The 23,039-nt window shown below is 42.2% G+C and overlaps 1 protein-coding gene across 1 annotated transcript; it reads left to right on the top strand.

The window, feature by feature from the left end:
- Positions 1-3,776: 3,776 nt before the first annotated feature.
- On the top strand, positions 3,777-14,205 carry PPP1R15A (protein phosphatase 1 regulatory subunit 15A). The gene is made up of 3 exons (XM_089479917.1): positions 3,777-4,004; positions 7,720-9,205; positions 12,962-14,205. The coding sequence occupies exons 2-3, from the start codon at positions 7,727-7,729 to the stop codon at positions 13,229-13,231; spliced, it is 1,749 nt and encodes a 582-aa protein (XP_089336043.1). The 5' UTR covers positions 3,777-4,004; positions 7,720-7,726; the 3' UTR covers positions 13,232-14,205.
- The last annotated feature ends 8,834 nt before the right edge of the window (positions 14,206-23,039 follow it).

Raw genomic sequence — 23,039 nt, 5'->3', positions numbered from 1 at the left:
AATTGGTTATTAATTCTAGAAATCTGTCTCAGCTTCAGTTATTGGGACGCCCTGGTCTACTCCGTATACATATCGGGAGACGATCTCGGTGGGCTCTTGTAGCCAGCCCCCTCTTGCAATATTCGAGCTAATAACAATAATAATAAAATTCCCCTAAACGGACCCTTGGCTACACATGGATGCTGCATCCACTGATTCAACAACCTGCAATTTGAAAATATTCTCCCCTTTAAAAATATTCCAAAAAGCAAAGCTTGATTTTGCCATTTTATATATGTGACACCATTTTAGTGTTGCTGTTAGATGCCCTTGAGTCAGCCCTGACTCATGGTGACCCTATGGATAAGACATCTCCAAGATCCTCGGCTCTGTTCATGTCCTGCAAATCCATGCCTGTGATCTCTCTGACTGAGTCTATCCATCTGACATGTGGTCTTCCTCTCTTTCTGCTCCTCTGCACCTTCATTATTGTCTTTTCTAGTAAGTCATGTCTTCTCATGATGTGACCAAAGTACGACAGCCTCAGTTTTGTCATCTGAGTTTTCAGGGAGAGTTCAGCCTTGATCTGTTCAAGGACCCATATATTTGTCTTTCTGGCTGTCCATGACATCCTCACAGCACTCCCTCTCCAGCACCACATCTCAAAGGAGGTGATTTTCTTTCTGTCAGATTTCTTCAGTCTAGCTCTCACATCTGTTCATGGTGATGGGGAATATAATGGCTTCGATGATTCTAACTTTTGTGTTCATGGTCACTTTAAGATCCTGTCTAGTTCTTTCATAACTGTTCTTCCCATTCCTAGTCTGACATCTTGACTGCAATCTCCATTTTTATTTATGTTTGATCCAAGGTGTGGGAACTCTTTTACTATTTTGATTTCCTCATTGTGTAGGTTGAAGGCTTGTAGTTCCTCGTGGTCATCCCCCCCCCCCCCTTTATACAGTATTCAGCAATAGACCTTTGCCCTTGCACTTTCTTCCTTGACTTTCCTTAGTAGGTGTTCTGTGATGTTTTCCGCCAGCAATATGGTGTCAAATGGGACTTGAGGATCCATGGATTTTGGTATTGGGGGTGGTCCTGGAACTAAACCCTAGCAGATACCAAGGGCCCTCTGTAATACTAATACTAAAAGCAGCAAGCTCAATTCTGCTCATTTAGGATCCAATCAGGACCAAGGCTCTCTCTCACAAAGCTAGGAAGATTCTGCTTTGCTTACTGTGATTGTCTGAGCAAAGTGCTCACCTATGAGTATACACGTTAAACCTTCCATTGAAATGGTACAGATTTTACTCCTTGCACTATATGTCATTTGACTCATAGTGTACATGTCTGTCTTCTTTACAATTGCATTCACATGTGTCAGATTAATTAGAACAAATTCCAGATTCAAATTCCAACTAAGCCATGAGGTTCATTGGGTATCATCAGACCAGTCACTCTCTCAGTCAGCTCTGTCTTACAGGATGCTGTGACAATAACATGAGGGGTAAAGAAAAATGACATAAGCCAACTTGAGCTCCGTGGAAGAAAGGAGACAAAAGGTTGCAAATAAATACAGGAAAAACTCCATTAAGGAACCAAGTACATGCTGCAAGCTTTCAAAGCTCCACTGGCTTCTTCATCTGACCAAGATGTTAAAAATCATAAAGGAAAGAAAAAAATTATGACAATGTTAGTCCCAAGTCTGCATTTGATGAAGAAGCCAGTGGAGCCTCGAAAGCTTGCAATGTGTATTTTGCGCATTTTGAGTAGCCAATTAAGGTATCACTGTTTTGTGGATTTTGGATGTTAATGTACCTTGTTACATGGACAACACAGCTACCCCTGGATATGTTTTCCATTAAGGAAGTAGATGTGCTCCTGGACATTTCTTGTTAACAGAATTTGGTATCAGAGGCAGAAGTAAAAGGGAAGGATAGGGATAGGTTCCTGCACTACTACTAAAAAGAACAGTTTAAAATGTTTCACCAAACCCTTTTAACCCAAAACTCACAATATGCCCATGTGAAATAAAGCAAACAAGTCACATAAGTCTTGCATAAGTAAAGCAAAATATTTTAAAACTTTTAAAGCCTACTTGAAAGTTCCTTCCAAAATGCATCCAGGGATTTTTTTCCCTTTTGTCTTTCAACAGCCTCCACTTTTCTTATGATTTCTATTTTGGTGGGACAGGCTAATCCAGTGGTTCTCAAACAGTGGGGTGGAACTCCCAGGAAGGGCGCAAAAATGTCTCAATGCATGCAACTCTGTGGTTAACGTCTGACAGACACTGACCATAGAACTGCGCTGGAGGAGCTACAAACGCCTAGTAGAGTATTCTCTCTAGGAATCTCTAGGTCTTTCAGTGCAAATTTTAGTTAAAGTTGACCACAGAGTTGTGCTGGAGGACCTAGATATTCATAGAGAGAACATATTAATCAAATCAGTGAAGAATCAAATCCGCAAAGGTCAAAGCCACAAATATGGAGGGATGAGTGTATAACCCTTTGGCCCCATCCTCCCTGGAGACCAGGGTTCAATTCCCAGCTCAGCCATGGAAACCCACTGGCTGACCTTGGGCAAGTCACACTCTCTCAGCCTCACCTTTGTCCCTATCCTCTATAATCCCACCTCTCCATCCCACCTGCTTTTATTATAATAATTGATAATGATGGTGATGATGATGATGATGATAATGATGGCAATGGCAAGCCTCCTCTGAACAAATCTGGCCAAGAAAACCCCATGAGGGGGAAATGGCTGAAGGCACACACAATGAAATGATCAAAACAACGAAGCATTGGCCTGAACCAAAAACAACATGGCAAACAGAAAGGTCTAGGAAAGGGTGTGCACTTAGTAACACATAAAAGTTTTAATATCAAAAATGTTCAAATGATGCAGTAACACAGCAATTTCCTGGCATCCAAATAAACAGTGTGTTGACAGTGTAATGCACTGTGCCGGAAGGCATAAATGACAAGGAGTGTATACACTTCCAAGACGCATACCAAGTCAAAAGTATAAAGTACATGGAAGATAAGAAGTACATGGACTTCCAAAGAGCATACAAAATAAAAAAAGGATAAAAACATCCAAACACATTTCAACAAGAACAAGGCAAAATAAACGACACCAAAATAATTATCCTATTTCCAGGGACTCATCCACTAAAAGTAAGTGGAATAAATCAGGCTTATAATTCTGTATCCTGGATGTTCAAACAGATTGCAAGGGCAGACTTTGTGTGCGTCTTGGAAGTGTATACACTCCTTGTCATTTATTCATTCTTGACCGCACACACAAAAGACAGAGACAAAGTCTTAGACTTGAAAATAATAATAATAATAATAATAATAATAGAATCATAGCGGTGGAAAAGACCACAAGGGCCATCCATCCAGTCCAACCCCCTGCCATGCAGGAACTCTCAATCAAAGCATAATGATCCAGGTTTACATTCTTGTTCCTGTTTGCAAGGGAAATTTCCTCTTCTCGGTTTAATGACTGTGTAAATTTCCAGAACACAGTGTGCAACAAACGAAGCTGGAAATTACCACCCATATATTTTGAAAGGAAAAAAAAACCCAACTGTGGAAGAAGTACTAATAAGGAGTTGTTTCTTTTTTTCACTTTCCTTCTCCCTCTGCAGCACCTCTTCCTCTATTGAGGTCCTCCTCCCTCTGGCCCTTCCCTTCCCTAGCATGCTCTGGAGCCTTCAGTCACGTCGCTCTAGCCCTGGCCACGCCCCCGTTCCACGACGTCACAATGCAATGACGACATCCGTTTCACCAGAGACTATTTATACAGGCGGGAGTTCCTTAGAACGTTCAGCACCCAAACGTTCCATTCCATTCATAGAAAAAGAAGTTGGTAGTAGCTGCGAAGGGAAGACATGGGTTCTCCTGCTATAGCTATCATCAGAGCCAGTTTCCCAAAGCTTGCCTCTCCATTGCTGCTCATCCGCACCAACCCCACCACAGCTGCTTGTTGGAGCGAGTTGGTCACGGGTTAAAACCCCAAAGGTAAGGCGGGTGGGTTGTTGTTGTTATTGGGCTTCTTTTCTTGGCAAGACTGGTCCAAAGGGTTGGGTTTTTGTATTTGTGTTTTGCCATTGCCTTCCTCTGAGGCTGAGAGAGTGTGACATGCTCAAGGTCACCCATCCCTGCTAGGATTATTACTATTATTATTATTTATTATATTTATTTATATTCTTTCCTTTCCCCAAAACTGGGTCTCAGAGCAGCTCAAAGCATTAAAAAACAGTCCAGTCGTAAGCATACAAAAAACAGTATATTAAAAAAGAATTAAATTATTACAATATTAAAACAAATTACATGTTAAAAGAATAAAATACAATTAAAAAAAATAAAATGTTTGATAATACTTTAAAGCTATATATATATATATATATCTTAGTATTTTTTAACATTTTTACCTTTTTAATTGTATTTTATTCTTTTAACATGTAATTTGTTTTAATACTGTAATAATTATATTTATATAAAGCAATATATTAGATTTCCACGGCTGAGTAGGGATTAGAGAATTTGGGAGTCCTGGCTACCAATCCTGCCCTCTCCAGATTCCTGCCCTGTGGGGGTTCGTTCTCTGCCCGCCCCATAGCCACCCCCAGATATCTTTGGCTGTCAGTTTCATTGCAGCGTCGTTCTGGTCCTTACGTAATGTGTTTCTCAACATTGTGTGTGTGGGTCTGGCACCCTGTCGAAAAAGACAAAGTCCATCCCCCAAAGAAAAAAAACACTGTAACCTAGGATCTATCTTTGTGGGAATGTTTTCCAAGAAAATACCAGTAACAAAGCATGCCGAGACCTCATGTCAAATTTAAGAGGGCCCATAGAATTGCCCCATAAAATATGTATTAGCTATCACATAAAATTGGTTGATATTTTGTGTGTGCCTTCAAGTCACCTGTCGACATGTGGCAGCTCTATAAAGTTCATAGGGTTTTCTCAGAGAAGAGGTGGATTTGCCAGTTCCTTCCTCTAAAAGCTAGCCTACAGCACCTGGTATTCTTTGACCGTCTCCCATCGAGGTACTAACCAGGGCTGACCTGTTTGGCTTCCATGATCAGCCAAGATCTATGGCTTTTAGAGTATTTAGACCCTCATCTCAGGCTTCTTGGGGTACTATTTGTCATATTGCCTCTCCAAAAAAATCCCAAATTTTTCAGTATGGTGGGTTGGGGGCTGCCTTGGAGTCCAACACTCCCTCCCTAAACTGCAGCTTATTTATTTCATGTGTCTGTCTGGCACTGTTTTCAGTGCCATTATTCTAATCCTATTGTATTAATCTCTGAAGTTTAACCTATGATGCTCCCTAAGTATTTTGTTTCTAGATACCTCTCTTTATGAAAAATGTTCCATATCTTATTTAATGTTCCTTGTTATGAAACTTTTTACCCCAGCTCCATCCTCTTTCATGTAAAAAAAAACCAAAAAAAACCCCCAACATCAGTGATTCCCTGTTCTTTTATCTTTTCTTGAAAGTCATACTTTCTTTGTTCTTCCTACCCATCTACCCCAGCAGAACTGGACCCCTGTACTGGTTCTGCGCACCAAGCCAACCTGAGAAAAGAGCCAATATCCACGACTCACAGATCCCATCCTAGCACCAGATCTATTTGAAAGTTGTCGCTGCTTCTGTCTGCCCTGACAGCTGCTACCCAGCGCATCCATCAGGTCTCCTTCCTTAATACAGTATTACTGTATGCTCCATTAGCAATATTCTCAATTTTAGCCTTGCAAAGTCTGCAGTGTGAAATATGCCACATATTGGGAAAAATATATACTTCTGAGAAGGCTCCCTTCCACAGTTAGAGAGCTCTCTTTATTGATGTTTTCTCGCTGTCCAAAAAGAGATGCGCTCCTACTACTCACCCACAATCCTATACACTCTGTTTCTCTGGATAATATTTGTCTGCTAGCATTTGGGATTTGTTAAGTGACTATTCCCCTCCCTCCTCCCCTGCCCCATGCCCCACTGCTACAGCCCCACCATTTCCAGATCTAACCTGTTGTGGGTCAGAAGGGTTGCGTTGCTTTCCTCTCTCCCTGGCAGCTGCACACCTGGGTTCCAGACTGTGTGTGTGTATGTGCGTTCCCCCCTTCTGTTTCCGGACTGGGGTGTTGCCAGCGTTCCAGGGCCACTTGCTTGAGCTTGTTTGGGGCGCGCCCTGAATTAAGTCAACCTACACATCTCAGCCAGGGAAACAATTCATAGGAAATGAGAGAGATAAACTGAGGCACAGACAGGGGGCAGAACGGATCTGTGCTGGAATCCTGAGGATAAAGGGCCTAAAGATGTTGGGTGTCAGTATTTTCCTCTTCTGCCTTGTCCTAACTTGCCAGCCGCTTATTCCCACTCTGAAACCTTATTCCCAGAGTGGCCTTTCCCATTTGGCTTCACTCCTTTGGCGAAGTAACAAGCTTGGGAAAAAGTCTTTCATTGGACAGCAACTCCCAGAATCCCCTGGCCAGGATGCTAGGAGTTGCATTCCAAACAAGGAATGTCATAATGTACCTTCCTGCAAGGTTCAACGCACCTTGGGGCTCAATTCTAGAATTCGTTGCCTATGCCAGGGCACAGTCTTTCAATACAGAATTTGGTAATTGTTATTTTGAGCATGCATAGAATGCCTTAATTCCCACCCATAGCATAAGCATCCTTTTCTTGCATGCAATGGATTGAGGGCAAGGCCTTTCAGGTAGATTTCAGATAGGCCTGTGCTATGAAATATCTCTTGAGCTGTTTTTTAAATGTTTACAGGCGTACTTCAATTAACAAAGCCTCTGACAGTGAAGCTTCTTTTTAGGCAGTCTTTTTATATCCACCCAGCCCCCTTTTTCTATTTTGATCCTCTGTCTAGCTGGATATTTTTAGCAGGTTTAGTGTTGGGAGGATGGTGAAGGCAGGTTGAGAAACACATACCTTTAATGGGTTGCATCAGTGTATCTGCAATAAACAATGCAATAAAAGCTGGAGCTGGCAAAGAATGGCATACTTAAGACAGGGATAAGCAGCTTGAGGCTTTTTAGATGTTGTTGGACTTTGGCTCCAGTTGCAGCCAGGAATGTGAAGATGATGGGAGTTGTAGTTTAATAAATTTAGTGGGGATACACAAGTTGCCTAATCTTGGCTTGGGGAGAGGATCATGGCTCAGAGTACATATTATGTATGCAGAAGACCTTGAGTTCATTTCGAGGCATTTCCAGTTTCTTTCTTTTTTTAAAGATCACACAGTATTAGCATGGGTTTGGAAACGTTACACTTGGAACTACAACTCCTCAGATCCCACAAATGGCCATGTTAGCTGAAGAGAGTTTGACTATAACTGAAAGAGTTATAATCCAAAAGTGTAACTTTTCCAAGCTGTATTGAGCGCCAGAGGAGCCATTGCATCCCAGAACATTGCATCCCAAGCTGCCCAAACTTGGTGACCTCCAGATGTGTTGGACTACAACTCACATCCTTTCAATGTTAATGCTGGCAAGGGTTGATGGGGTCTATAGTCTAACACATGGAAAGCACTGGCTGGATAAGACAGGCGTGCACTGTATCAGACTAGGTATGGACAATAACCAGCAATCTTGTGTAAGGCAGCTTTCTATGCTACAGGAAGGCAGATAAATTTTACATCCAGTTGTTTAGATTCCCACCAGTGCTTTACTAAACTGTGATTAAATTAAGGGTTTATCTCCTCTTCTACTTCTTTTCCAGGTCTAAAATGTCTCCACACACCATGTCTAGCCAGTGGATCTCACACACCCCAAACCCAAGCATACTATTGGTTTGCTGCTATCCTTTTGGATCCAGGATGGCTAAAAGTCTGCTTCCAGAACCAAACAGTTCCATTTCTGTTGGCAAATCAAAGGTTGGATCCATGATTGTTGGACGTATGGCCCCGCTTGCAATGGACTGGCTGAAGAAGTGTTGGCACCTCTGGCAGAATTTCCCAGCAAACTTGGTGGCAGCGATACTGACAGGCATTGCTCGGTGGGCAATGCCCATTTTGGCAAAGACAGTGAAACTTTTAGTGAGTGAAGAAATTGAAAGAAGTAGAACCCCAATGGAGATGCAAAACTTGAAAAATGGTCATCTAGGATATCTTACCTTATACGATCATAGAAGGTACTCATTAAAGGACACTGACTGCTTGGTTGAAGATGGATACTTTGGAGAACACCTGTCTAGCTTTGAACATGCTGAGATGGATATGATACATTTGGAAGAGGAAGCCATTTCTGAGCTGTGTTTAATGAGCCCTTCTATCTTTTTGGACTTTAGAAAATATTGTGAAGGTTCTACAACAGAAGACCTAGTCATGGAGGACATGGAGAGCCCTGGAGATTTTTCCAGGAAGTGGCTGGAAGATTGTTATCATCCTCAAATAGGCTTCAAAATGGATGGACATTTTGGAAAGAGCCTGCAAAGTGATTGCAGCCACCATGAAGAGTTAAAAGATTTTGAAGAGGGTCTTTGGCAAAGCATGGAAAGTACCTCTATTTCCCAGGAAGAGGAAGGCAAGATATTGAGTGTGGATTTGGCAATGTGTGAAGAGCAAAGCTTAGTGAGTTCATTTGGTGCCCCAAGCATGGATAAACAGCTAGAGATGAACAAAGAAGGTAGAGCTGAAGATGCTCACAGCTTGGAATCCACCACTGCTCCCCATGGCTTCAAAAGCTCCCTTGTCCTATCCTTATTCTACAGTCCATCAGAGGAAGAGGGAGACGAGGAGGATGATTCAGAGGACTGGTGGAGTGAGGATGAGATGGAAATGAGTACACCTTTGGGAATGTCCTCAGATAGCACTGATTCAACAAACATGCCTTCTTTGGAAGCAGAAGATGACCTTCTACAGAAGAATGTTCTTGAGAACCTCTGCGAGTCTTTCTCTATGAACAAGGATCCTTTCCACCCACTCAGTTTTCCCCAGCCCATTCAGGCGCCCAAGGCCAGCAGCTCTTCCCCACGTGAACCCAAGAACCATCAGGAAATCACCGTCTCCTTTTATCTAACACAGCAGGATTCTAAGCCTGGGCAATTGTGTGGTCCCTCAAAACAACCATGGTCCCGAAAGGATCCAAGGGCTACCTATAAGAGTTCAGCTCATAAATGCTGCCAACCACATTCCAGGAAAAACTGTGACTCTGTAACCTCAGAAACATCATTTACTTCTCAGGAAGAAAACCAGGTGATCAAGAAGGTGAGTTGCCTAAAATGTTTTGTAGACTAACCAGAACTGCCAGGTTCTCCAGAAGATGAGACTCCAGGAAGAACACTTTAAAAAACTCTGACTTTTTCCTAGGAACTGTGTAATTACTTGCAATTACTACACTTAGTTCTTCCCTTTGCAGTTACTGGCCTGGATTAGAATTATCCACTTCAATATTTAAGAAGTAGTCATGATTTTTGTATATTTAATTGTTGTGCTTATACAACTGCAGGAATAGATAGAAGATTGTTGCTAAGAGTTGTTGTGTCCTTCTCTCCTAAATGAGGGAGTGGGAAACTTTTGCTAGAGGCCTTATAGATGGAAAATCAAAAGGTTTAGTTTGTGCGTATAGATAATTATTTGAAACAATTCTATTCTGGCTCTTTAAATTATAGGCTCATAGAATCATTGAAGAGGTCTCATAAGCCATAATGTCCAACCCCCTGCCCAGTGTAGGATCTTCAGCTAAAGCTCCCCCTCAGGTAGCTGTCCAGGCTCTTTATGAAGATGTCCTGAGAAAAAGACCTGGATCCATTGCTGAACTGGTCTTAGAATCATAGACTCATAGAATTGGAAGGGACCACAAGGGCCATCTTGTCCAACCTCCAGCCATGCAGGAACACAGAATCAAAACATTCCGAATAGATGACCATCCAGCTTCTAGTTTAAAATCTCCAAAGACGGAGAGTCCATCACATTTTGAGGTAGCATATTCCACTGTTGAACAACTCTTACTACTAGGAAGTTCTTCTTAATGTTTAGATGGGATCTCTTTTCCTGTAGTCTGAATCTTTTGCTTCATGTCCTAGTCTCTGGAGCAGCAGAAAACAAGTTTGCTCCACACTCAATATGATGACCCTTGAAATATCTAAATATGACTATCAAGTTACCTCTTAACCTTCTCTTTCCCAGGCTAAACATATCCAGCTCCTTAAGCTGTCCTTCATAGGGTCTTCAGACCTTTCACCATTTTGGTCACTTTCTTCTTACCATCAAGACATTCTTTCTGATGTTCAGTCAAAACCTATCCTCCTGTAACTTAAAAACCATCAGACTTAGTCCTACCCTCCAGGTCAACAGGGGACAAACCTGTCTCCTTCTCTCTCTTTTAGCCCTTTAGATATTTAAATAGTACAAACATGTCACTCTCTCAATTTTTGAATGAGTGAAGATCTTTATATGCCTGTCACAAATTCTAATTTTAAGCCAGTCTTCTCTAGCTTTCCCTAATTCAGATGTTTTTAACCGCATCTTCCATATTTCTCCATAGTTTTTCCAAATACCACAGGTGTGTCTTTCCCACTGCTTGGGGAAATTACTTTGTTGGACAACTGCTCCCAGAATCCCCTGGCCACCAGCTGGTAGGGGGATTCTGGAAGCTGTAGTGCAAAAAAAGCAAATTTTTCAAGCGGTGGTCCTTTCTGGTGCAGTATTTTTGAATCACAATCGGTAAGAGGTGATTAGAAATGTTGAGCTTAGAAATGTTTCCCTTTTTTAACTGTACTGCCCAGAATCCCCAAACCAGTATAGTCATTTAGCCAGGAGCTATTGTAGCTGGGGGATCTGGTTAGTTACATTCCAAAAAGATGACTTCTCCATGCTCTGCTCGACTGCTCCTCTCTCTAATTTAAATATGGAATGATTTTTCTCCTCTCAATTCTTCTCATCTTTGGTTGTAAAAGACATCTTACCCAGCTCACATTTTTCTACCCTGGAACCCATCACTACCATCTTATTCTCTTAGCCCCACCTCAGGCTCTCCTTTAGACTTAATTGCCCTCCTCCCCACCTTAGTGGTTTCATCCATTTAAAGAGAAACCTGAAATATCTGGCTGCAGCTGTGTGACATTAGATTTCTGGTAGTAATGTAGATGATGTAAGATGAGGACATTTCCAAGGCATGAAAACTCCCTTTTGCTTCCTGTGACTGCCTCCTCCTTCTCTCTTCATAAAAGCCTGGCTCTCTTCAATCAACTGAAGATTTGTTGTTTAGGGAGATCTACCAAGCCATTTCCACACTTGTCTAGAAAACTACAAAGATGCAGAGTACAGATTATTAGCCTGCCTATTAGATGTTGGCTTCCAGCATCTGCAGAGATGTATGTAGGTATTTTAGGTGGGGAGCTAGGAGAGAATTGCAGGGAAAAGATGCCAGTTGTATGAGAGGAAGGATATAATTTGGGCCTGGTACTGAAGACTTAAATAAAGTGTGCCTTTGAGTGTGAACAGAGTGCTTTCACCCTCACTTCAATCCACAGCCAACCCACACGTATCCAACCCATGGGTGCCTTAGAAGAAGAAACACCTAAATCTTGTGATGTTCCTTCAAGCACTGCATTGATTTGTTTCTGTTTTAGAATCAAGAGGTTGAATTAGGATAATGCCCTATTAATAATAGGGTGGCAAAATGAAGTGCTAGCTAAGCACCATGTCTTAGCTGGAGGCTGTACAAACATGCATAGGAATAAAGGGGTGGTTTGTAAATACTGTAAAGGCTCCAGATCCTTTCATGGTGTCACACATACACACTGTACTGTGATGGACTATTTACACCATTCTATACCAAGAGACAGTGTGGGAGAGTGGTTAACATGTTGGACTAAGACTGGGGAGTTCCAGGTTCACCTCCCTACCTAGGTATGAAGGTCACAGGGTGATTGTGGCTAGTCACTCCCAATCACTCTGACCTACCTACCTCACAGGTTTCTTGTAAGAATAGAAAAGCTGACAAAGACCAAATACGTGGCATTGAGCTGCTTTGGAGGGAAGGAGATCTGTCAGTGTATTAGACAATGTAATTGTACAGTGTAATAGACAAATGCAATTATTAAATTTGTAATAGACAAATGCAATTCCTGGCATGTTGATTTTTGGAAAGACACTTTATTATAATGGTCATGTCAGCTGGAGAATTCTTAGCCAGATAGAAAGGGAACACAAACACAGTACACCTCATTGTACTGAATTGGAGGTGCATTGCTTTCTGGTTATGTTTGCTACTATAAAATCTTTTAAAAATAATTTAAAATAAATATACTCCAGATATCTGGGACCGCAGTTCTCATAATCCCTACCATTAGCTATGATGTCTGGAGCTTATGGAGGTTATAGCCCAAACCTCTTTAGGCACCAGATTCCCATCCCTTGATCCATTGGTAACACTGGCTTAAAAGTGGGAATGATGGCAGATTGGTTCTTACTCCCAGTAACTCTTCTGTTTTTCCCATTGCCTGGAATGATAACAGCAGTGCCACCCGCTCTGAGAAAGAACTGAGAAAGAATAGTGTTAATTAGGATTGTTACCATCTGGAGGAAACTTAATCAATGAATTGTAGTAATTGTTGTAAGAGACTGGGTTTTTTTAACTCTATTAAATTGTAAGTTTTTTGTTGTGTACTTTCAAGTTGTTTCTGCCATACAGTAACCCAAAGGTGAGCCTCACAGTTTTTTTTTTTGTAAGATTTGTTCAGAACATTTGCCACTGTCTTCCTCTGAGGCTGAGAGAGTGTGACTTGCCAAGGTCACCCAGTGGCTGTCTATGGCAGAGCAGGGATTCAGACCCTAGTCCCTGGAGTCCTACTCCAACACCCAAACCACTACACAATGCAGCCTCTAATTGTACAGTTCTACTACTAGTTGTATTTGTTTCAACCAATGAATTGATCACTGCAGATAAAAGTGTATGAGCAAAAAACTGCCTAGAAAATACCTGCCTCAGTATCGTCATCCTTTCCTCTGTATCCTTAGGTTCGATTCTCATCTGTAGTCACCGTCCATCCATTGGTAGTCTGGGATTATGCCTCCCGGGCTGCTCGCCGGGGCCCTTGGGAGGAAATGGCCCGTGACCGCTGCCGTTTCCGCCGGAGGATTGCTGAGGTGGGAGCCATTCTTGAACCTTGCCTGGAGATGGAGCACCGGGCCAAAATGTGGAGGAAAATCCATGAGGTTGTAGACTCTGTTCAGAAAGAAGATAACACCAATGAACCTCTCCTCTCCAACCATGCTAGGATGGAGTAGCTGTGTCTGCAAATGGCTGTTCAAGGTGGTGGTCAGTCATACAAACAGTTTTGCTAAGCAATGCATAGAATTCTCAGTTGAAAGGTTTTTAGCACTGTCACCTCTTGTGAGTGTTGGAAAGAATGGGGCTTGTTATTCTTCCTTCCCAGCCTTTTAATTTATACAAGTGTACCTCTATTGGATTTGTTTGTCTATTGCCATGAAGTCCTTTCAAAGTACCATCTTCTTAGACTACAGTATAGTGACAAGAATCAGTAATCTGGGCCTGGATTCTGAGTTTTCTCTGCCTGGGGTAGAGCATTGCAGCAAGGGTTTTGTTTTATGAATAAATGCACTGATTATAAATTGCTACTGCTACCTCTGGAGTTTGAAGAACATAAAGCACGACCACATGTGTAATAATGCAAATGTTTGTGCCTGAGAGAGGGTTTGTAAAAAATACAGCATGTTTACTGTTGCACACATATTGCATAAGTCTTGCACATTGTTACAACTAACCAGTGAATAATAGACTATTTGCATTTTATGGACAGGGGAACTGGGAGAGGGGATTTTCCAGAGCCTCGGGAGACCTTGCAGCTAAGATAGTTGTTTTAAATAATCTCCCAACAAAATGCTGAATGCACTGAATTCCCCCATTCCCATGCAAGTAGGGCTTAGGGGTTCTGTCTTTTTAAATACTCAGTGTCTCTCATAGTAAGCCTTTGTTGCTTTATACAGATGTCTTGAACTTATTTTTCCACTTAAATTAAAAGTGAGTATTAATTTATTGGGGTGAATTCCTCCTGGTGGGGAGACTTTGTTTTTGTTTCTTTATATGAATAATTACCTGATAATTGTACTTTGAAGAAATAGCTGTAGTTTTAATTATTTTTATTAAAAAAAACTTATCCTACATTGTCTTTTCTTTTGTGATTTATTGAAGACAAGAAAATAAATAATTCCTGCTCAATGAGATGAAAATCCTGTGTTGTTCTACTTTCTTTTCCCACATGGCTAACCAGATGCCTGTGGGTATCCCAGAAGTAGGACACAAGTTCAACAGTACCTTCCCATTCCAGTTTCCCAGCATAGTGCCTCCAGTACTTGAGATCATGCACAGCTATCCTCACTAGTAGTCATTTATAGTGTCATATGGAGATGTTGTCTTTCCCTTTTTAAAGCTGTCCAAATTAGTGGGCATAACTCCATATTGTGGTATCACATTCCACAGTTTAAATTTACCCTATGTGAAGGCTTCCTGTCTTCTGAACCTTCCACCATTAAACTTCATTGGCTGACCCTGGGTTCAAAGGTGTAGAAAAACTAGGAAGGAAGCAGCCTTATGCAGAATCTGTTCCTTAGTTCGTGTAGCAATGTATTGTCTACAACAGAGATGGGGAATCTCTAGTCCTGCAGGTGCTGTTGGACTGCAGTTCCCATCATCAATTGCAGTTCTGGGCACCACAATTTAAAAAGGATGTTGAGAAACAGGAGCGTGTCCAAAGGAGGACGACTAAAATGGTGAAAGGTCTGGAAACCATGCCCTATGAGGAACGACTCACGGAGCTGGGGATGTTTAGCCTGGAGAAGAGAAGGTTAAGAGGTGATATGATAGCCCTGTTTAAATATTTGAAAGGAAGTCATATTGAGGAGGGAACAATCTTGTTTTCTGCTGCTCCAGAGAACAGGACCCAGAACAATGGATGCAAGCTCCAGGAAAAGAGATTCCACCTCAACATTAGGAGGAACTTCCTGACAGTAAGGGCTGTTCGACAGTGGAACACACTCCCTCGGAGTGTAGTGGAGTCTCCTTCCCTGGAAGTCTTCAAACAGAGGCTGGATGGCCATCTGTCGGGGATGCTTTGATTTGGATTTCCTGCATGGCAGGGGGTTGGTCTGGATGGCCCTTGTGGTCTCTTCCAGTTCTATGATTCTATGATTGCCATTGGTGATGCTAGATCAGGGTCATGGCAGAGCCACATAGTTCCCATCGCTGGTCTGCACTGACTGGCAGAAACTCCTGTGTTTCAGACAGAACTTTTTTCCAAACTTTCCTTGGAGATGCTGGGGATTGATCCAGGAACCTTCTGCATGTGGAACATGTGCTTTCTCCCACCAAGCTATGGCTCTTTCCTTCTTCAAGTAACTTCTATAAGCTGTATTCATAAAGCTGTATTACAGTTTTACTGTGCTGCCCCTAATGCACAGGATGTGAACTCAATGGAAATGTGTGGGGTGCTTAATAGGTAGTCCTTACTAACATACCATTTGCCATAGGAGCCATGTGATGTAGTGATTTGAGCATTGGGTTATGACTCAAGACCAGGGTTTGAATCCCAGCTTGGCCATGTAAACCCACTTAGTGACCTTTCACAAGTCACACTGTCTCAGCCTCAGGAAGGCAATAGCAAACCCCTCTGAAGCAACTTACCAAGAAAAACCGTGGTTGGTTTGCCTTAGGGTTGCCACAAGTGGGAAATGACTTGAAGGCACATGACATCTACACCAAAGGGTTCATAACTTGGGGCTCACAGATGTGCTTCAGAGAGTCTGGGAACCAGGCTGGGGGAAGAAATAATGTTTTCCTCTCATCTTCTTTTCCTTTGAATCTTTTGTGATGGATTAAAATTTAGAGCAAAAAAAAGTCTTTTCAAGTGTACTTTTTTTTCTATTCCAGACAATCTATAAGGTGGAAATTGCATGAAATTATTTGTGCAACATGTTTATATTCAATTTTGTGGTGTGTTGTGCAGGTTCATGCCTTTCATTGGATTCTCAAAGGAGTCTGTGATCCAAAAAGCTAACTTCTCTGTGATGAGGTGAAGGCATGGATGGACCTTCTTAATGATGGCACATAATCCCCAAGATAACACATAGTTTCCTTGGATGGTTAACTCAGATTTTTTTCTTTTATCGTGTAGCAATCTCCACAATAAATTGAAGAAAATGTTATTTCAGGCCTTTCAAAACTTTGAACTCTTTTAATCTACTGGTTTTAAAATGTCTTCTGAGTCTGAATTTATGGAAACCATTTGTTGGGTAAATGAATTAAATAAGGAATAAAATAAATGTGTATGGTAACTTAAGGCTTCATGAAAGATATCCTTCTCTTCTTGGTGTGCTTTTTACCCCTCTCAAACTCCCACATCCATTTTACCCAGATGTAAATTCATGCTTCTTAGTCATGCTTGAAATGGAGGACATTTTGACAGTCCTCCTGCACACGTTGAAATGTAGGACATGTCCTGGAAAAGGCAAACATCTGGCCACCCTGGTTTTATTTCTAGGAGCTAAATAAAGGAGAATCCAGCGTTAAGCCTGTAAAGTAAGCACAAGGTCAGGTTTACTGGAAGGAGAGAATAGACAGAAGCAGTCTGACTCAGAGTTGAGTGTGAATCACATCATCAGCTCCCTGTAAAAATAACCATGTGATGATGAACTCTCTCATGCAAGAGGAATGTGGTCTTGCATACCGGGAGTGACTTGCTCCCAAGTCTTTAAAAATAAATGATTACCAAACTGAAGCCAACACCTATTACAGATGGCCTTGAGCGTCTGTCCTAGAATGAGAGTGAAAAAATGACAAGCTCTTGTCAGGGATGATGGGAGTTGTTGCTCTTCACCTCTGGCTCGAACTCACCACCTTGTTACGCACCGGCGCTGACCAGTTTTGGCCAGTGGATAAAGCTTTGCTCTAAAGCAGCAGAGTTACAGAGAATAGGCTGAAGACCCTGACAAACTCTCCAAGCCTTCTCACTCTTGGGGGCTTTCTACATTGCCATTTGGGACGTCCTCCGGACGTCCCATTTTAAAAAAGGGGCGTCTCTTTTAGACGCCCCATGGCCTAGTACGGACTCCGTCCGTACAAGATGGCGGCGCCCCTTCTACATGGGCGCCGCCATCTTTACGTATCGGACGCACAGCGTCCAGACGCGTCGCGCCGCTGCTGACGTAGCGAGCGCGCCCCTGGCGCCTCGCTACGTCGCAAACGCGACGCAAAAAGAAGCTCCATTTTGGAGCTTCTTTTTTCGGTCCGCGCGGGAGTCGGGCCGTCTGAAGGCTCCGGCTCCCCCGCGGACCTTCTGGCGGCGGCGGCAGACCGCCGCAAAGCGGCGGTCTGTACCCCGCCTTGCTTCCACAGAAGTCCTCCCACTTCTTCAGGATCCAGCTGGCTCTTGTATCTTCACTCAAGACACCAGACAACTCAGTAGTCTTATATAAAAGATCTACTTTATTCTACTATATACAGCTCCAAAACTATCCAACACAGCTCCAATACTCCTCACTACTACCCACTACTACTACCCACAAAATACATTGGGATTCATAGCCATTATTATAGTCATTGCAAAATACCACCCACTCTTGTCTGTTTCCACCCAGTGGGCATGTACATCCACTCTCATTGGCTCTCTTGGTTCAACCCACAATTAATGATTTCATCATTTCACCTTGTCCACTTAACAATTCTCAGGTGTGTTCAATTATCCACTTTACATTTTTGTCCTTGGCATTTAGGACTTGTTAATTCCATTACCTTTTACACCTGTGTGGCTTCTAATTGCTTCTGCTGAGTCATCCTGACTCTCACATACATGTTTTATTTCATTCACTGTATATCCCATGTTGCTTTTTCCTTAACAGCTATAACCATTTAGGATTCAAAATGTTTCTTAGGTAGAAGGGAAGCGAGGGTTGTCATTCCCACAATTTGTTGTTATTGCCTTCAAGTTGCCTTAGGTTGACCCTATGAATGAAAGTCCTTCAAGTCACCCTGTCCTCAACCCTGTGCTAGGTCAGAGCCATGGTTTCCATGACTGAGTTTATCCATCTTCCTCTTTTCCTTACTTCCCTCAACTTTACCAAGGATTATCCTCTTTTCTATGAGTCAAACAAAAACAGATATACTAAATTATGACACTAGATAAGCAAAGCTCAAGACTCTCTATATTGGAGAACAAAATGAGTTGACAAGCCATTTCATGCTGTGTACATTGTGTAGCCTTTATGGTGACGGCATCTTGTATCACTCAAATGGCGTAGCTGAAAAAGTCACAGATGAAACGGAAACTAGAAATCCCCGGGGTCTCGCATCCTCCTATTCTCTGTCCTTCAATCATACACATTAACTGTTGTTGGAGTGGGAAGTCCAGCATGCAGGAATTTGGGAGCTCCACAACAAAAGGTAATTAATATCTTTGGACTCCCCAGAACAGCTTCACAATTGGAATTTATTGCTGGACATTTCCTATTAAGTGTTTGCAAGTTTGCTTGTTTATATGATTCATGACAGTTCTAACTATATACAACTCATTTTGTTCTCCAATATAGCATCTTGTGCTTTGCTTATCTAGTATCATAATTTAGTTTTATCTGTTTTTGTTTGGTACTATCTAGGTCCATAGGGGTACAGTGGGTTCCCCCCCTTCTGTACTACAAAGTATGACAGTCTCAGTTTAGTCATCTTGGCTTCTACAGAGAGTTCAATACCACACCATAGGGTGAGTCCCTTATCCAAAAATCCATGAGTACCTGGGATGGTGACATCTTTGCTTTCTGATCATTCAATATACACAGACTTTGTTCCATGCACTAAATTGTTTTAAAATCTTGTGTACAAAATTACCTTCGGGCTATATGTATACAGTGCTTACAAAACATAAATGGATTTCAGGTTTAGACTTGAGTCCCATCTACAAGATATCTCATTATGTATAGGCAAATATTCCAAATTCCAAAACACTCCCGAACGCTTCTGGTCCCAAGCATTTCTGATAAGGGAGCCTCAACGTGCATTAGCTGTTATTGTTTGCATTCAAGTCATTTCCAACTTCTGACCACCCTAAGGGGTTTTCATGAAGCTTTCTTGGCAAGATTTGTTTAGAGGCGGTTTGCCATTGTTTTCCCCCGAGGCTGAGAGTGTGACTTGTCAGACAGTGGCTTTCAGCAGGGATGCAAACCCTGACATCCAGAGTTATAGTCCAACACGCAAACCACTATGCCCTGGTTAGTAAAAGATGACAATAACAATGGGAAACAACTAGAATTGACAAGGAAACATATTTATCAACGACACTTGTTTCCAGTCTTTCCTATGGTAAGTGTAAGGCATTATTCACAAGCCTTTTCTCCTCACAACAACTGTGTGAGGTAGATCAGGAGAGTAATAAGCCCAAGATCACCCAATGAGTTTCGTAGTCCAGTGGAGACTAGTATCTATTGTTGTCTATTCTCAAAACAGCAATAAGGGGCAGTTGAAATTCATGAGATGCAGGGTTGATAGGAAGCAGCTATTAAAAAGTTTGCATTCTGCCTAAGCACCAAATGCCAGTTTTGCCTGCAGTTAACTTAGCCATATGTTTCTCTCCAAAATTAACATATTTTTCACATCCATAAATTACGACACGCATGTTTCTGTGTTTCTGAAGGGCCCATGTGCAAAAATACAGATTTTTTTTTTGGCATCTCATTCAGTCTGTATGAAAGCTTTCCAATCCTCAACTAGGGGACATCCCTTAAATTAAAGGAAACTTGTCAGTCCTGTAAAGGACAAGGTTTCTGATCCCCCTGATAAGGGACATAATTTATAACAAGAGACACCCGGCAACCCTACTTGAACTTTGATCCCCCATGTTTAGCCCAGCACTTTGACTACTACAGTACATTGTGTTTTCCCATGCTACACACACCGAACACATGTTCAAGATTTAAACATAACATTGGGTCAGGATCCAATGCTGGACTTATTCTGATGGAACAATCAAAGATGGAGAATCTCATCTCCCCATGCCACTGCAGATCCCCATGCACCCCAAAAACCTGCTCCAAAGGGATGGAAAATCCCACTGGAGTCATTTTGGGGGCAGCTGTAGCAGGGAGGGAAGAAAGAAAGATGGCACCTTATTTGATTTCAACCACAGCTTCCATCCTCAGCCCCATCTTCCCCTCATTCTATGAAGTCTCACCTCATCAGGAACAAGTTCTCATACAGAACACGGGTGGGAAATGGGTTGTGGAACTACAAATCCCAGCAGCCCCAGTCAGCACAGCTAATGGTGCAAACAACTGTTAGTTTTACTTTAAAACTTCTGAAAGGGCGCATGATTCCCATCCCTGATGCAACGTAACACAACCTTCCCCAATCCCACACATTCCAACTGTGCTGGACTATAAGTCCCAACATCCTCAGTATGACCATTCACATAGTCCATCAAGTTACACCTCTGGTTATTTGAAAGCAGCTGGTGTCCAACAGACCTCTTAGCTACACAAGGATTGTAGTATCTTATCAGCATTAAGTCCTTTACAATGTTTGTTTAAATCTCCTCAATGGAAAATCAGTGCGTTCAAAGTTTAATCACCAGAAAAAAGGCAAGGAATCTTTCTGAATCAGAAACTGTTTCTCTTAAATGTCCTCTTGTATTCCTCAAGCTTGACAAGTTGCTTCAAAAGCTAATTAATTTTGTAATTTGTTGCTGCAAATATATAATTACTTGTTTTTCTTTTTTAAAAAACACAAAACCATAGGATAGCAAAATTACATCACTGACATTGGGAAAATATATGCTGATCAGAAGTAAACAATAATGAGTTAAACAAGCGTTTTATGACATCAGATGAGTTTGGGAAGTGTATATAGAAATGATTTTGTTTTTTGTCTAGATTGTTTGTGTTTGTGTTTGTATATTGTTGGATGAATGGTAATGTGTGTTCAGATATGTTTTAATAATACTTAGAAAAACATAGGATAGCAGAATGACATCAAATGGAAAGTGCTGCTACAACAGTAAGGAGAAAATAAAACAAAAACTTGACTAGTCACCCAAAGAAATAATAAACTATAGATGGCAATGTTACTTGTAATGTGTGAATTTCAATCCCTAATTCTTCCATATTGCTAAAAACGGGAGGGAAGGGGGGAGAAGGATCATAGTCCCAACAGGTACATGCAACCACAATGCTTCCAGTGGCACAAAAAGCTGTGGGTGGATCTCGTTGCATGCTGTGAAACTCAGTGAAGGAACAGGTTGCTCTCTGTTACTCCCACATCATTCATTTTCCACCTTAGGGTGAGGCTGCCAATGTAAACAGAGGGTGGACTCCAAGCCTACTCACACAACAAACTGGGCACGTGAGAGCACACAGGGCTCTACTATTTCATTTCTGGACGCCTCAACCCTTGGGAAAACTAGCCAAATGCACTGGCAATGTGAAGCTTTGTGGCAGCCATCACAAATGTTGCCCATCCCAAGACCAACAGAGGGGATGCCAGACAATATCACATTTTTTCTAGCTGAAGCAAAATCCAGTGGGTCTCTCCTCCTGCTTCTTTTCTCTGCTAGGGCCAAAATTTTAAATTTCTTCCAGTGTTTATGAGACACAATTTAATTTATTCCTGCTTTACTGTCATTCAAGTGAGACACTTCAGCTTGCAGTGCGCGACAGTTGGGCCACCTGTTGCAAACTGAATGCTCTATGTTATGAGAAAGCACATACTTAAAAAGTCTCTGGACATTGGTCTGGTCAAGCCTGTGCTTTCATCTCCTGCATGCTCAGATAATCACACAAGGCCACCCCAGAATCCACTAGCTGGCAGGGCAGAGGAGTTATTGCATCTAATGGTGGACTGGATCAGGGTGGGCATCTAATGATGGACTTCAGATGCAAGGTGACATATAAAAGCTACCTGTGGTGAAAAGTAAACCTGTTGCAACAATTGTTTTCTACTCATACGCCCATATTAGATACCCACCCTGACAGAAGCAAGAATTGTGCATACTGCTGTGCTCTGATGATCGGAAGCTGAACATCTGTTTTAATATTCAAAAGGCATTTGGAAGCTGGTGTAGGCTTTTTTAAGTACTGTAGTTTTTTCCCCTTTTCTTTTAAATACCTCTACTACAGAGCTTAGGAAAGGGTTTTACCGCAACTCTGTAATTCCTCAACCACGATGGCTCCTGGCCCACAGATTCTAGATTTGTAATCCCAAAAGGTAACATTTGTAATTTCCTCTGTGTCAGATTTCCCCACCCCTACACTGCCAAATACAGTGGTGCCTCGGGTTACGAAAGTAATTCGTTCCGCGGCCGCTTTCGTAACCCGAAAGGCTTCGTAAGCCGAAAAACCCATAGGCGCTAATGGGGAAAAGCCGCGATTTGGTGCGAAAAAGCCGAAAAAAGCACCAAAAGTTTTTTCGTAACCCGAAAAAACTTTCGTAACGCGGAACAATAATTCCCTATGGGATTTTTTCGTATCCCGAAAATTTCGTAACCTGGGTATTTCGTATCCCGAGGTACCACTGTAAAAGCAATTTAGGCCCAGTACAGATGGGCCAAAAGGGACGCCCTCGTCACGTGCGAGGGGCGGCGCTTCTAGATGCCCATCACACGTGACGAGGGCGTCAAAAGGGCGGCGCCCTGTACAGATGGGCGCTGCCATCATTATGAGCCAGACGCCTAGAGTCTGCGTATCGTGGTGCCATTATGTCACGAGTGCGCCATTGGCACACTGCGACATCATAATCACGCTGCAAGCGGGTTCTTGTTGCTCTGCGGGGAAGTCCCACAGTCTGGAGGCTACGGATTCCCCGCAGAGCAAACCAAGGTGCCGGGAAACTGTCCTTTTTGGACGGTCTGTCCCACGCCATTGTTTGCTTAATGCTGATACATTTGTGATTGATAAATCTACAGTAGCTTACAAAGACAGACAGAATACGAATAAATGTATGTGGGTGCAGACAGATTACTGGAATCAGGCAGAGTGTTGACTGCTGAGGGCCCAAGGCAGGAGAAAATTTGTGTTCATACACTGCTTGTGCAACACTTTT

The sequence above is a fragment of the Sceloporus occidentalis genome, unplaced genomic scaffold (genome assembly GCF_023333645.1).
Source record: "Sceloporus occidentalis isolate IW3139 unplaced genomic scaffold, rSceOcc1.0.p SCAF_14, whole genome shotgun sequence".
NCBI classification, from domain to species: domain Eukaryota; kingdom Metazoa; phylum Chordata; class Lepidosauria; order Squamata; family Phrynosomatidae; genus Sceloporus; species Sceloporus occidentalis.
This window is presented reverse-complemented; position numbering and strand designations above follow the sequence as displayed.

Excerpts from the sequence above, each read along its gene's own strand:
- PPP1R15A (XM_089479917.1), top strand. The coding sequence starts at position 7,727 with ATGTCTCCACACACCATGTCTAGCCAGTGGATCTCACACACCCCAAAC. Across the intron at positions 9,206-12,961 it reads AAAACCAGGTGATCAAGAAG|GTTCGATTCTCATCTGTAGT; the intron begins GTGAGTTGCCTA and ends CTGTATCCTTAG.